At 36.9% G+C, this 16,303-nt stretch overlaps 1 protein-coding gene across 1 annotated transcript in view; it reads right to left on the bottom strand.

Annotated features, from left to right (window-relative positions):
• Positions 1-15,914, bottom strand: part of LOC145680201 (uncharacterized) — a 105,050-nt gene extending 89,136 nt beyond the window's left edge. Inside the window, exon 1 of the mRNA XM_081750505.1 lies at positions 15,723-15,914. Coding sequence (XP_081606631.1) covers positions 15,723-15,887 — 165 coding nt within the window. The 5' untranslated portion in view covers positions 15,888-15,914. The remainder of the gene's footprint in view (positions 1-15,722) is intronic.
• Between the last annotated feature and the right edge of the window lie 389 nt (positions 15,915-16,303).

Genomic DNA, 16,303 nt, shown 5'->3' with positions numbered 1-16,303 from the left:
TAACTAAACAAAGAGAGGTATGTGTTGCAGTTTTAATGTCCAGAAACGTTTATAAGTAACTAACAGTAAGTTCTAAAATAACTAGTACAGGGTGTGATTGAAAAGTACCGGAACTTTTCCCGCCGCGCGGCTCCCTGGCGTTCGAAAAATGTGAGGGAGGGAAATGTGCGCGGGACCTTCCTCTTTCAAGCGGAACTTGGCCCAGTGCGCTGCGAGCAGCGGTTGAGAAAGCATCGCTGTCCGCGCGAACGTCGTTTTGGTCGTCGGTCACGTTTTTTGAGCGCCGAAAATGAAGTCAAAGATTGACCAACGCTACGCCATCAAGTTCACCGAGGGGTCGTACTCGTAGCACCATGTTTCATCACCACTGACCACATTGTCTAATAACTCTTCGTCGGCTTCCACACAATCCAGCACTTCACGACTCATTTTCACTCGCAGTTCTTTTTGCTCCTCGGTCAACACCTTGGGGATCAGTTTGGCGCACACCTTCCGCATGTTCAATTCTTCAGTTACAATTTTTTGCACTGCATAGTATGTCAAATTAAGTTCTTCGCTGATCTCCCGGAGGGTTGTCCGACGGTCCAGGTTCAGGTATTCGCGAACTCGGTCGACGTTTTCATCGGTTTTCGACGTCGACGGCCTCCCAGAGCGTGGTTCGTCATCGGCGTCCTCCCGGCCTTCCCTGAAGGCCTTGTGCCACTCAAAGATCCGAGTACGGGACATCACATCTTCCCCGAAGGCTTCCTTGAGCAGGTCCTGGGTCTCGGTGAACGTATTTTTTAGTTTGACACAAAACTTGATGGCGTAGCGTTGGTCAATCTTTGACTCCATTTTCGGCGCTCAAACAACGTGACCGACGACCAAAATGACGTCCGCGCGGACAGCGATTCTTTCTCAAACTCTGCTCGCAGCGCACTGGGCCAAGTTCTGCTTGAAAGAGGAAGGTCCCGCGCACATTTCCCCCACCCCTCACATTTTTCAAACGCCAGGGAGCCGCGCGGCGGGAAAAGTTCCGGTACTTTTCAATCACACCCTGTATAATCACTAACCGTGCTAGTTATTTTACGATATTTCAGAACTAAATAATGCTATTAATAATTGAACTGGACTACTTCTCCAATGTTTCCATAGAAAAGTGTAATGATCTCTTTCACTCTTATCTTGTTTAATTTTTACTTTCAACTTTTATCTAGTATTTTGGTTCCCCATATTAGAACCAGAGAAATTAATACAGCGTTTGGTAAAAGCGACTGTCCAGACTAAAACAAGTAAACTCCAAAACACTATAAAATTAAGAAACATTCAATATTTATTTGGTGATTTAGCTTCTCATTGGTTAATTTTACTATAATCAATCTTTTAAACACAGCAAATTATGGAGGTCCTTTTAAGCGTTTGTTGAGAGTTGAGAGTGAAGGCTAAGTACGGTACAAATATTATAATGTCCTATCATAGAACACTAAATATCGCGTTGTATGATTTGACTTGCAGCAACGAATATTTATTCCAGGAAGTTTTGAATGAAATTACAAATGCATACTAATTCCAAAATTTACGTCTATTTTTTTTAAATACTATGATTAAATTGATTCCTTCAAGTAATATGCTGCAAAAGTGAAGGATTACAGCGAGTGACATTTCCTGTTTTCTGGGGCCGCGGTGGCTCAGTAGTAGAGCGTTCACCTCTGGTGCATGGGGTCCCTGGTTCGATCCCAGCTCGCGCCAAGTGAACTTTGTGGTGGACAAACAATGTGTGCATGAGTTTCCTTGAGGTTCTCCCGTTTCCTCCCAGTTTCTTCATTCCACCATTTCATTAATTTCTCATCATCGCCGTCTTCTTTAGCCTAGCCGACTTAAGCGCGGGACATAAAACTCAAAAAATTATTTTTTTTCCTGCTCCCTTTTCAAGAATTCCTTCTAGAGTGAATATTCATCTCATTCTAATACACTTCCTGGGCAAGAATACAAGAGTAGATAGAAACTTACTTACTTCATTCTTATAAACATCTGAAATTATATGAACTTTAGACCTTTAACCCCTTTTGACGAACTTCTGCGTATATCACTGATTTTACGGAATACATACACAAAGGTTAATTTATAATTTTAAGATACCAAATTTAAGTATGGAATTCTTTAAGGAATCTCTCGGAAATAGTAAAAGAAAAGAAAAAATACAATTTTCACTCAAATTTAAGTTAATTAATTACAATTTAACTTTCTGAATGTAGTTTACAATTTCGAAATTTAATTCTTCATTTCGCCAGTAGTTCGGTCCTTAGGCGGCTTGTTGCTGGTCTTCCGGTGGCAGAGTTTTTGTTTCATCTCTCGGTATTTTGTGCATCCTGCATCCCGATCCCAACATTTCAGGTGTCGACCTTTTGGTTTTATCCCTGGCCCTCGATAGAATTACGTAATAGCCCACCATAATCGCCAATCCATTTTAGGTTTCCTTTTTCTGGTCATTTGGTTAATACATTTTTCTTCACCTACTAGTTATTTAAATACAAAAATCAAAATTCCCAGGATTTATGTGAACCAAATATGAACACTTCCTTCCGAAATTTCGAGTAGATCAACTAAAATTTAGATGTGACAAAATTGGAACTGTACAAACCATAAAAATCTCCGACATTTTTAGAAATTAAACTAACTAATCATATACTTCTCTTTCAAGCTTAAGCTTGTCAACTGAAATTTGAGTAGCAATCTCTTTAAATGATCTAGTCAAAAGTTGAATGAAACAACTCAATTTAAATATATGATATCATCCGATAAAGGAAGGAAATTGCCGAATTTTGAGTAGATAATATATGTACTCATTATCAAATTTTACGTGGGCCAACTGTAAATTGGATAATAAAACCATCAAGTTGTAAATCAGACAAATTTTGATAAAATGACAATCTATCAAGGAACCTCTTGAGTGCGAGGTCGGGGATATGAAAACTGTTGAAATATGATGGTACCCGTTACACCAATATGATTCTATATGCATTCTTTAAGAGTGGATACCGAGCTGAACGTCCAGAACGGTTTATAACCCTCAAGAAAGTCGCCTTCGATCTTGATGGTGCGAACGTTTGTGATCACTGTGGCGCGTCATTTTTCATTCGGTATTCATAATACAAGTTAATGGTTTGTTTTGAATATTTCGTGAACATCGACGATCTCCATTTTGTAAAGTGTAATACTACATCCCATTGAAGGCTGCTCTCTGCACCTCTCGAACACGTATTTTCTGTCGCCCCCTGATGCATATGGTGAGTCATTAACACCTAATATTTTCCCTGTCTACATTGTTCACATTACACTTTCAAATGAGCCTTAGTAGAGATTGCACTTGCGACCTCGCACTCAAGGGGTTCCTTGTAAGTGCAGTAACAATCAACAATCAATACCAATAAAGATTTTGATAGCATTGAATGATCTACACAATGTGTCCTTATCAGATTCAGGCAAACCAACATAAATTTTAATGATACAAGTTCCAAAGTGTAAGTAAATCATCCAAACTTTAAGTACAAGAACTTTAATTTAATAACATAATCCGGTAAAGAAAGTGAAACTGTCAAAGTCATAACATATTTCAGGGAGACCAAATGAAATTTGAATGAGAAAACTATCAAAACTCAAGTACACAAGATAAATAAAATTATAATATCAATATTAAAACTATAGATATAATTGTCAAAATCGAGTAAACAGTATTCGTCAAAATGATCTGATTTAGAGTTTAGTGGAGGATATATGAGCAGCGAGGATATATGAGATATGAACCTACAGCTTAACATGGGATCCAAACGACACGAGCTCCCACTGGAATCATATCAGGGCTCCCGCACCCAAGGTAAGTACACTAACCACATAGCCAAGAGGTAGTAGTCAAAATGAAACATAAGTTATACATATACTCATTAGCTTTTGAACATTAATTATTCATTAAATGAAAGAAGATGATGGTGATTGAGCAAAAGTGAATAAAAAATGTAAACGATTTCATACAATAGCTTTTCAGATATTAGAATGTCTTTTTAAACATACATATATATATATATATATATATATATATATATATATATATATATATATATATATATATATATATATACAGTATAAGAAAGTTTTAAAAAAACGTTATCACTCAACCCTAACAATTTTAAACTCACTTTTGTAATAACTTGCAAGTTCTGCCGGAACTAAAAGTAACCGGAGTTAGTAAAATTTATGAATGAATCATTGTTCATGTAAAACATTAATGTCAAGTTTCTGCCATCATTTGGTCATAAAGAGAAATCATAACCGAAGTTAGGTATTCAATGTCAAAGTCTTATATATCCCTCTCAAAATTCAATTAATGTCAAGCAATTGTGGTGGATAAATATCGTGTGTGTGGGTTTTGTCGGGATTCTGCCGTTTCCTCCCACTTTCTTCATTCTACCGTTTCATTCATTTCTCATTATCACTGTCCCCTTTAGCCTAGCCGGCATAACGTGGGACGTAAAACTTAAAGATTTCATTTCATTTCAATGTGAAGCGACTAAAACTTAAACTTATGAACCATTACAAAAACCAAAATAAATAAATCAAAATTTATATGAACCCTGCTAAAATTTGAAGAAGTAGCAACAATTGGTAAATTTTGACAGGATCTATTCTCTTTTAATGCACAATTGCTATAGCGTCTAGTGCAATTCCTCACCATAGAGACTTGAAGATTGCCTAACATATTAGGTGGTCTAAAATGTGTTGAATCTTTGGTGGTTGAAGTTGAAAATGCAATTATTGTAATTAAAAATAATATAGTGAAACAATATATGCCCCATTTTGTTTGATGATTTGCCATTGTTCATGCATCACAATTATTCATCGCTATAGAACTTCTGGTATTTCTGGTTACAACATTCTGACATGTGGTTTTCACATGCCTCTTTTCAAAATAACACTATTATGGATGGGTTAATATATCCGAACCAAGTTTTCTTAATTTCTGACAGGTTGTTAACCATCTATGCGGTCTGGCGTTGCCAGTTTGGTATACAACACCTTTTCCGTTGACCAATTCCGGTCGTTTCTTTTCAATTGCTAGGGTACTCGCGCTAATTTTCGACAGTACAGGTCCGAGTCTATCTTTCTAACCTGCAGCGACAGCTTGCAATGTATAAGCCATTCTAATTCCATCAACACACAACATAACCTTCTTGGGCGTCGGTGTGGGGTTTGACACAGATTGGAGCTTCTCGTTCCTTCGACCATAATCTTTTTCGTACACTGTTTCGTAGGTTATCCACTTTTCATTACTTGTGATCAACCTCTTCACAAATGGCTAGAGTTTGTTACGTTTCAGTAGAGATTAGCAGATAGAAATTTAATTGAGTATGTGTTTCTGAGCCAGATCATCTGGCACCCAATCCTAGAGCTTCTTTTTGTAACCAGCTTTCGCCAATTAGTTTAACACTGGTGATGGCTATTTAGGTTGTTGCCGATGTCATGACTGCTTACATGCTAATCTTGCTCGTATTTTGCAAGAATATCATTTACTTCTGTTGCATTTGGTATGCATCTTGCCAATAAACAGCACAAATTACTTCGCGGGTCTGCACAGCATTTGTGCTTCTATCTAAAATGTAGGTCAGTTTTGCGGAAAGTCTATTCATCATTGCAACGAAATACCTTACGTAATGATCATGTAAAATTCCAACACTTTTTGCATATCTACTTGCTTCGAATGTCAGCTGTCAAATGACGTTAAGTCTGATCCGCTGCAATTCATATACCCTGAGATTTGGAACAGCAACGCCATCTCGTGAGCAAAAGACTCAATACTTTCTAGAAACCTGATAACATGAGTAGCATTTGAAGATCTTAATCCAGCACATGACATATCCTTCCTATTTTAATTATTTTGATCTTATTATCTGTCTAACATTAGGTGACGTACTCAGGGAAGGACTGACTCCGTAAACAGAGTTGTTGTATAAATATTGGCAATGTGCTACCCTAATTAGTCAAGGAGGTGGTGTTACATCATTTAAATATATCTGTTGCTATATGCAACCCATATTGTGTGTATAACCAATATGATTTTAACTAGTACAACATAAGGTATAATTTTGAAATGAAGATACTTCAAACAAAAGTTCTGCTTTAGTTTGATTACAAATGAAAGCCGCTGTTTCCCGGCAATGTAGATGTTACTTAAGGTTAAACAACTTTATACGTTCCTTGAAAAGTTATTACCAACAAAAACTAGCAAGATTTGCGAATTATTTTGTGTATTATTCCAGAAATATAATGTAAATACTTCAGGGAAATTTATTCATTTTACTTTCGTTACTAAATACATTTTGAAGGGGGAGTATAAAGTGGAGAGTGCAATGGTCATTTGCCTGTTTGTCCGGCGGGCCAGTCTACTCCTGCATGTACAGTATGTAGAATGGGTAGATTATTTCTTTTCAGTCCTTCGATAAATCATAACACAAAATATTTAGTATAGATAGTAATACGCAGTTTCTGCCATTAATATTTTAATGTCCTCCTCCTTCCGTAGCACTACGCATATGTATTTAATTTAATCTCTTTATTAACTTTCCTTAGAGGTTGTTAATATCCTTTTTTCTTAAATTTACTTGAACATGAAATCGAATACCTAAAAATAGAAAGCTTATCTTATGCTCTTTATACTTTACTAACACAGTTCAGAAATTATCGTGACCACGAGACGGGAACTTGAAAACTGAAAAAGCATCAATGAATGTGGGTTCTCAGTTGAGTCCCACTTAATTATCAACAATTTTTCAGGATCATTTCCTTTAATAGTGAAAAAAGAAGTACAGAGTGTTAAAATAAACATGAGATTGAGTTTAACTTGCCTGTAGACGCATGGCCCTTTAAATGTTAAATAAACTTTAAACTAAGTTCTAATAATGGAGTTTCAAAGTTCCTTTCGTTCTTAACCGAACCAAAAATATAAATAAAAATCTTCTACTGAGTAAAAAGGATATGGCTATAAACACCTATACTCGTGACATTGTACCGAATATAAGATAGCCTTACTTTGCTTATGTGACAGAGGTACTAAGTTTAGAAATTTAAAACAAATTTAGATCTTCCACCTATATTACCCGCCAAAGAGACATCTTCTATCTCTACATTAATAATAATAATAATAATAATAATAATAATAATAATAATAATAATAATAATAATAATAATAATAATAAACAACCTTTTTTATCATAGAAAAGCATTAGCTCCTAGGGGAGAGAAATGTTCTTTGAAGAGAAGTGTAAACAGAAAGGCACTGTCCCCACTAAACAGTGAAAAAACCCATCTGCCCACCCTGTTTCCTTGGCTCTGGCTTCACTGAATTTGATAGTAACTAGTATTTAAAAAGAGAATATTCGAAATATTTTATATAATACTTCAAGATACTTATTGTTTTAAAACTTTCGAGAATGATCTATCGTGTGTTTCTGTGTTTTTCACCATTGTTTGTTCTTTCTTTACCTCCAAATTCTATGCTATAGGCCCCACAATATCAATAACATTATATTAGTCCGGCGGTTAAGGGATTCAACTCTGCATTTTATGACTAAAAGGTCACACTTCACACAGACATTCTTTGGGTTCTAGTCAACAATTTAAGAAGGAGAACCAAGCTGAAATTCTTGGCAGGTGGCTTTGCCGGGCATGGTTGCCTACCTACAGGAGTGGATTACTATTTGCAGCGTTTGATTGGGTATTTGGCATTCAAACGTATCTCCTACGACACAAAATGTTTAGAAATGGTACGAGTCAATCATTAACTAAATCTACAAACAATGTCAGTATTGTTCGGTTAAAAGAGGGGAGTCTTTATGGCGGATTGCCTAAATTCGAGAATAGCTCTTCAAACTTCAGCCCTAAAAGTGTTTGATCCTTCACATGTTCTGTCAAATTGTATACCTGAGTACGTAATCAGAAATCAATTAAACTGAAAATAATAGCCACTAGTGTTAGATTTCAAGAGTTGTTTAATTATAGCATAAGAGTACCTTTAAAATAGCACAAATATAAGTAAAATACCATCATTTTTGCTTTACACGAGCAATCCATAGTTAACTGTCATTAACAACACTATACGCTGTCACAACGTTTTTTATACTATAAAGTAATTGCTAAAAGGGAATATAAAATGAAATGAAATCTTTGAGTTTTACGTCCCACGGTTATGCCGGTTAGGCTAAAGGAGACGGTGATGATGAGAGATGAATGAAATGGTGGAATGAAGAAAGTGGGAGGAAACGGGAGAACCCCGAGAAAACCCACGAGCACGGTGTTTGTCCACCACAAAGTTCACTTGGCGGGGGCTGGGATCGAACCCGGGACCCCAAGCACCAGAGGTGAACGCTCTAACACTGAGCCACCGCGCTCCCCGATGGTAAAAGGGAATAATCCAAAGAAGTTAAAAAAGCACTCGAAACAGTTCATTCGCAGTCTCCTTCGCAGTAGCAAAATGGTGTACAGTTCAATGAAGACTTTCGGTATTTGCGTATATTTTCGAGCATATCCTCTTTTGCAACCACATTTAACCAACTCCAAACACATCTCTGCAACAATGAGGATCGTGGTCCACTGCGGGACTAACTTGCCATTTTCTTTCCAACCCCACGAAGTTGGTTGGGGAAGGTCATGGAGTGTTTTCAAACATTGATCCCAAATCATAGACAGATAAGATGCTCTGCGAACGTGTTACAACAGCGCATCTTGTGTAGGTGGGATTGATTCAATTGTTCTTTGTAAATAAATGCTTCCTTGCTTCATTTACAGAATCCATAATCGATGACTTATCATATAGCAGCACAATGTACTTTTCTAAAGATGGAATCGCCTCATCTATGATTTCCGTTGGCCAGTGCAGTAAAAGCTCCAGTCACTTTTGGTACTACGTTCCAAATATCCCATACCGTTTTCTTGCCTCTTCCGTAAAATGATGATGTGGTTTCACATCCCGTAAATGCATGGAACATAGGAAGTGCTTCCGCCTTTGATGGTCCCAATGACTCTGACATTTCTTTCACGTATCTGGAATACAGAAATAGCACATGAATTAGGTCTTTACAATGCTTAAGACAGCGTACAGTGTCACTCGATTAGTAAATAAAAAGATATTTCACGAAAGTGTGTGTGAGTGCATTTAAGTCTCACACTGAGGCAAGTGCTGGCACGTCGGGAACAACAGCATAAGTAATCCCATTTATAGACATTATACATATTTTCTTAGAAGATCAAGCGATTATTCGTGGATAGTCTATATTTGTAGCAGTTATGGTACCCCATACCTATCTTAATTATAAAGTAAATAAGAAATTATCTCTGTGGATAGTGTGAAATGTGTATACCGACAGCTAATGCTGAGTCCAATACCAACTGAATACTGTTTCTCCGATTCTACCCTCCGCGAAACAAACTTTATAACATCATATCCTTCATAAAATGACATTGCATACTGACCGAAAGCTTTGTCCAACTCCAAAGGCGACGAACATGTCCTCCAGTGCCACTTAGTCGAAATCACTGGTAGGCAAAACCACAACATCTGTGTCCACAGTTCGCATGAGCATCTTTCGATCCACAAGAGACAGCATCTGCAAGTTGAAACATCATCCGTGTGTCCGCTTAATCATGGTTGCAGGGGTTTAAAGAATTAATGTTCGATATGGTGGCTGTAGTCAGTGCAAACTCCCCTTTGGTGGTATAAACTCCTTTCTTTATTTGTCCGATCTCCATCGATTTTGGGATGATTAAACGAAAAAGTTGTCGCTTATTGTCATTTAATCGCAGGAAGTGATAGTTCTTGGGAATTGGAGGGTTAGGTGAGACGCGATATTTCCAACTAGTTCCCCTTGATTCTCATGTCATTTCTTTTATGGAATTGGAAAAAATATTCGTTCCATACCACATCGATTCGTTTCATTGTTGCAAACTGTTTTCTGAAGTATTGACTAATATTACCGTGATATATTCTTCAAACGTTTTGGCCGCTCCTTGAGGAATCATATAAATAATAGCTGTTCTATTAAAAAAATTCACGCCTACTTTAGGTTCTTGAAAAATTTCTTCCTTTTGGAGAAGTTCAAGACATTTGAGAAAACTAAATTTGTTACTCACATGTATAGTCTCCTACTGTCAGTGACGGACGTTGCAACTCATTTTCATGCCTAAGGAATTCGCCCAAATCGCCTGAGTAGTCTGCTACGGGACGAGACATTTCTCGTGCCTCATCTCGTAAACAAGACGAAACGGAACCCTTTGAGACGAGACAGTCTACTTGTACCGTTTCGAAAACGAGACGAGACATCTCGTGACGTGTCTCGTCTCGTTTCGTGTCTCGAAAATGCAAACGATGGCGGGGAAGGCCAAGATTGAAGTTGCCAGTGGTCATATAGATTGCAAAAGGAAAATCCCCTTTGTGAGAAAAGATGTTGAAAAGCCTTCATAGAACAGTGTCCCCTGTCTATTGAATGAAAGAATCGTGATACATGAGCTTCCAGGAATATCATCCTTTATCTCTTGTCCCAAATTCCCCTTGCTGTAAACTGAGGAATTCTCTTTTCTTTATTTCTGGCTGGAATGATGACAAACAAAACAAAGAGGGAAGATTTTTAGAAGGTCAAGAAACCGAATTACCACCACCATCCATTCAATTTGAAAACTGGGTAAGGTCTACACACTCGTCACAAGCTATAGTTGAAAGTTCTGCTGAGGTGGCGGAAGAGAACAGACTACACTGGCCTTTATTCTCTCGTGGCGGTATTCTTTTTTGCTAAATGCACCGAAAACAGCAATTGAAGTACGTTATCTTGCAACTAAAATTTTGTCTTCTCTCTCTCTCTCTCTCTCGCACGCGCATACACAGGGATGTAATGGGTGTATACGGGAATATACAGCGTATACCCACCCAAAATTTTTATAGTTCAGCGTATACTCACCTTAAATTTACGAAAGAATAAGCGTATACGCCAACTAGTCTTGCGTATATGCTATACTTTTGGAAACGCTCGAACGTATACCTACAAAAAAATTCTAGCATTACGCCACTGCGCATACACACACACATACTTTCACCATTTTATCAATCGCTCGCTTAGGGGCATCTGTAATATACAGCGGTCATGTTGTAAAATTCACCTCTTTGTTGGGACCGGGCGAAGGAAAAAAAGCCAAGATATTGTCGACGGAACCTTCAAATTGTTGTTTGCAACTGGAGGTGAAGAGATTTTACAGGGAGGTCTTTGTTTTGTTACGCTGAAATGCTGGATCTGACCAGAGTGCGAAATTGCCCTCTGCTTCCATGTTGAGAGGAGGGGGATACTTTTCTTTCTTAGTGAATAATATTAATTAGAACCTGAATTACCTTCAGAAACGGTTTCCTATAGGCACACCTTTCGAACTTGATAAGTGTAAAAAACATTTGGTATAATATTCATGGAACTCTGTTCAAAGCAGAAAATATCATGAGAATGGGCAAAATTCGAACAATGAAGAACACAATTAACAGAAAAGAAATAGGATACCCAAACCATATTTTTAATCCTATTATAAAATGTATTGCCTATATATTTACTAATTCTTGAAATCCTCTAATCCCGCACGATTTCGCCCCCTAACACTGATATGAAAACAAGTGCTGTTAAAATCCATATACATGGCCCTTACGGGACTCAACCCGGGGTCTTCGAGCCATTGGTCTATCGCCGCATACTGCTCGGCTTGTATGAAGGTGTACGTTGTACGATCACGAATAGACCACGACAATATAAGAAAATGTTTTTTAAAAAAATCTCCATCTTTAATCTCTTCCGGGATTCTTTTTGGCTGGAACCAAAATGAATTTTTTTACACCACTAGCTAATCTGAGTGTACCATTATGAGTTTGTTACACAAACGGGGCAAACACCATATAGGAGCCCAGACCCCGTGGGTATGGGGACATACTTGTACTGTATCTTGGGGGTGTAGACTGTCCCCAAGATTTCTTTCCTCCGATGTGTCGTTCAGCTTCCAGTACTATGGCAGTTTAAGTAGAGCTTATTATGCAATAACCTACATTGACAAAAAATACTTGGTCAGGAATACCAAATTTGTTTGGTCAGGGCAGGGTATTTGGTCACTATTTGTTTAGTTTAACCAAAATTTGGTCATTTATAACAAACGTGTTTGGTCATTAACACTTTATTTTTTGGTCAGAACATTTGGTTGGCATAACAAAATTAAAGTTATTTGTTTTTTTGACCAAAATATTTAGTTGCAAGATCTCGTGTGGACTAGCTGTTAGTGTGTAAACGTGATATTGTTTTGTATGCGTAGAAGAATCCGAAGGAACAAAATAATTATGATAAGTAAGAAAAATGACTATCTGTTTGACTGTGGGGAATGTAATCAACATAAGAAGATGGGAAATATTGCAGCTAATCGACCCGTTTGCAAACAAGCTTACTTTTTTTGTATATATTATTTTACTGTTAGGTAATGTGCTTTGGTTAATTTAGTGGCCGTAAATTTGCACGAGAAAAAAGAGTAAAAATAATTGTTCATATTATGGGATATGTAATTTCATCCAATCTACACGTAATATTTCCATATGTACTAACTTTCCATTTGCATATTTGAGAATTTCTTGCTTTGTTACATTTTCGTTAGAAAAAAAGTTCCCATAACTCTTACGATAACCATTGTATTATCTTCAGTTTAGTACCTGAAACCAAAATATTAGATAAATCAAGTTTGGTACAGGGCATTCGGTTGAATTAACTAAAAGCAGAGTTAATATTTAAAACAAAATTATTTAGTTCCAAGAAACCAAACTTTTATCATTTTAACCAAATGTTTTGGTATTCTCAAATGAATCCTAAATATTTAGTCAGAAGTACCAAATGCATATTTAATACGGGTAACTAAATACTAGATTGTTGCAACAAAACAAATCGTAACCAAATGATTTCGTGCTGCTGACCAAACGTTTGGTTGGCGCTATATTGACCAAATGGTTTGGTATTCAGCACCAGTTTTTTGTTCAATGTGATCAAACATTTTCTCAGAGTATAAAATTTCAATCAAATACTTTCCATTAGTCAATAAAATTAATTTGTTCCATGCTATTGTTCTTTTTTAATAATTGCAACAAATGTAAACATGCTAAAATGGTAAGTAGTTTTTGGATTGGTCTTGGTTAACAATGTAAAACCTAAAGGCTGGAATATATGAAATCAAAGTATATATATATATACATTATAGAGTAAGTGGGCTGATAGTAAACGGTAATGTAGGGGATGTTGACACCTAGCTGAGGCACTGTGGCCAGTGCAGTTACATCGAACTTTGCTTGTCGTGCAAACATTACTTGACATTAGTGTCTTCGTCTTCGATGTACCTATGAACAATTTATTGTATACTCGTGTATTGAAACTGGTGAAACAAATTTCAATGTTTCAGAATATAAAAAAAGAAGCCGAGGTCGAGGAGCCTCAGACAACTAACAGCAGAGAAATATTATCATATAAACTATTTGTCCTTGCCTTGTGAGCTTATTTGAATTTATTTTTAAGACCTTCAGGCAACTTTGGCTCACTCCGAATGGATGATGATGAGAAAATTAGTAGAATGAAGAAAATGGTAGGATTCGAGGCAACTCCTAGATAACACACACACACACACACACACACACACTCGTTGTTTTTTCACCACAAAGCTCACAAGGCACTAACCGAGATCGAACCGATTACCACACGCACCAGAGGTGAATGCTTCACGGTGTAGCTACCGTGACATTTCTTGTCTTGTGCGTTCTGAGTTCTGGGTAATAACTTTGTTGTATCTTGGTCATCATGGTGCAGTCTGCTACATTTTACTTTCGTTCGCATGATATGCTGCAATATTTTTCGAGACAAAACGAGACGAGACAGAATCCTTCGGGAAGAGACACGATACGAGACGAGCACATCTTTTCGAGACGAGACACGCTTTGCATGAGACGAGACGAAGACAGCCTGAAGTCTCGTCTCGTGGCAACACTACGCCTGATCTATATTGGCATGCAATGCAGAGACGACTAAACAACACACAGTCATTTGTAAGGCTGGTTTGTCAGCAAGACGTGTTCGTCTCTTCTGTTGGTTCTTGAATAAGGAAAACCTCTGCATTTCAACGGATCAGTAACTTTCTTAATTTTGTTCTTCAGCCTCTCTTCAACAAATCTTGTGAATTGCGATTATCCTTCTCTTTCCATCATTTCGAGAGTGTCACCTGCTTCAGATTGTGCTATTATTTTGTTGTCCATCCGGTAAAGTTCTCCTGTCGTTTCAGAAGAGTATTAGAAGAATACTCGAAAGTTATTATTAACGAATGAACATGTTTCTGAAATTTTCCAGCAAATGTTTTAGATGTTTGATGATGTTTAGTATCATCTTCTGGGCATTTAAAAGTGAATTCCATGTGTTCAATGTATTGACATATTTCTGGGGATGCTAAAAGAAATCTCCGTAATGTTTCCGGACTTTCAGTCAGTCCAATAACTCCCCCGTCACCTTTGACCGTGGCATTGGTTTGGGGCCACTTGCCCTCTGATTTTGAGGAACGCATCTATTTTAATAGCTTGTCTATCGATATACTATTAAAAGCGTAAAACTCTTCTATGGGCAAGGGTCGTCCCCCAGCCAAATCCGAAATAATGACCCTGAACCATGCATTTTAGAAACACCTAACAAGGATTGAACCCTTAGAAATGGATGGATATAATCTGAAGAAAAAATGTGAGAAATATAACTTTCTAGCAACAAAACGCAGAATTCACGAAAATTTTGGCTCGCCAAAATTTTCATTTTACTTATATTCGTGCTATTTTTAAAGATATTATTTTGTTGCAATTAAACAACACTTGAAATCTAACAATAACATCATTTTAGTTTAATTGATTTCTGATTACCTACTTATAATTCAACAAAAAATGTGAAGATCAAACACTTTTAGGACTGAAATTTGAAGAGCTATCTTCGAATGTAGGCAATCCGCCATATAGACTGCCCTATTTTAACCGAACAATGCCTATATTGTTTCTAGATTCAGTTAATGACTAAGTCGTACCATTTTTACACGTTTTGTGTAGTAACGGATACGTGGGAATGTCAAATTCGGAATCAAATGCAGCAAATAGTAATCCACTCTTATAAGTATGCAACCATGCCTGGCAAAGCCACTTGACAAGAATTTCAGCTTGGCTCCCCTTCACAAATTGTTGGGTGTAGTCTGAAGAACATTTGTGTGAAGTGTAACCTTTTAGTGACAAAATGCAGAGTTCACTAAAATTTTGGCTCTTAACTGCCGGACTATATTGCTATTTGGTGTGTCTTTATTATAGACCTTTTTTAGATTTTATGTACTTTTCTCTATCAAAATTCTCGTCATATAATTGAAATATGGATAACAATCAGATAACATACAAATATAGAACGTTGAAAATTGCTTATCAATCATTATTATGTATGGACTCTGTGTCTTACATAAATAGGTGGAATAATTTATCAAAAGCAGATCGTGTAAAGATATTATCATCAAAATCACGTGTTAAGGAAAAGCAGGTTTTCTCATAAGTAAATGCGATGATGAAATATTACGATTGCATATCTAAACTGCAAGTCATTAATAAGTTGTATTTATATAATGGCATTGAAACAACTTACCGCTAGATCTTCATCTTGTCCTAGAAGAATATCGCCTTCAAACAAATCTCCCTCCTCCTCATTTTTGTCTCGCTTCGCGTCATGTACTCCTGCAATAGCTACACCCCACACAGAATGGAATGTTGCCACTAGCATTAGCAAGCTGACAATTACTGATGGTGACATATGTATGCACAATCTTCTAAATCCCGTTAGTCGCTGTCACTCTACCTCAGAGAGACTATTTGCTTGAAATATTCAGTAATCGAATATTTTGCTTTCGGCTGAACATAGAAACTTCTAAAATACCTTCTTTGTAATTCATGGAAAAATACATTTTTGTAGAGTAGTTAACCGTAAAGGATATATGGAAGAATGACATTGAAAATACATAATTTTTAAATTTAGGTATTGTTGTCATGACATGCAGATGAGCAATTTCCTGTTTTATGGATGAAAGAATTACATACAAGCCTTATAATCTGTTGACAAGGTCTATCAACAATTTTGATTTGAGAAACATCCTACTAGTTTGTTTCCTTATTTCTATAATCATCATAAGCATTGCAAGTTTATTAACTTTGTAATCTTCAACACAATAG

This window comes from Thermobia domestica, chromosome 1 (assembly GCF_964235325.1).
Source record: "Thermobia domestica chromosome 1, izTheDome1.hap1.1, whole genome shotgun sequence".
NCBI classification, from domain to species: domain Eukaryota; kingdom Metazoa; phylum Arthropoda; class Insecta; order Zygentoma; family Lepismatidae; genus Thermobia; species Thermobia domestica.
The sequence above is the reverse complement of the archived record's forward strand: the minus strand, read 5'-3'. Positions and strand labels throughout refer to the sequence as shown.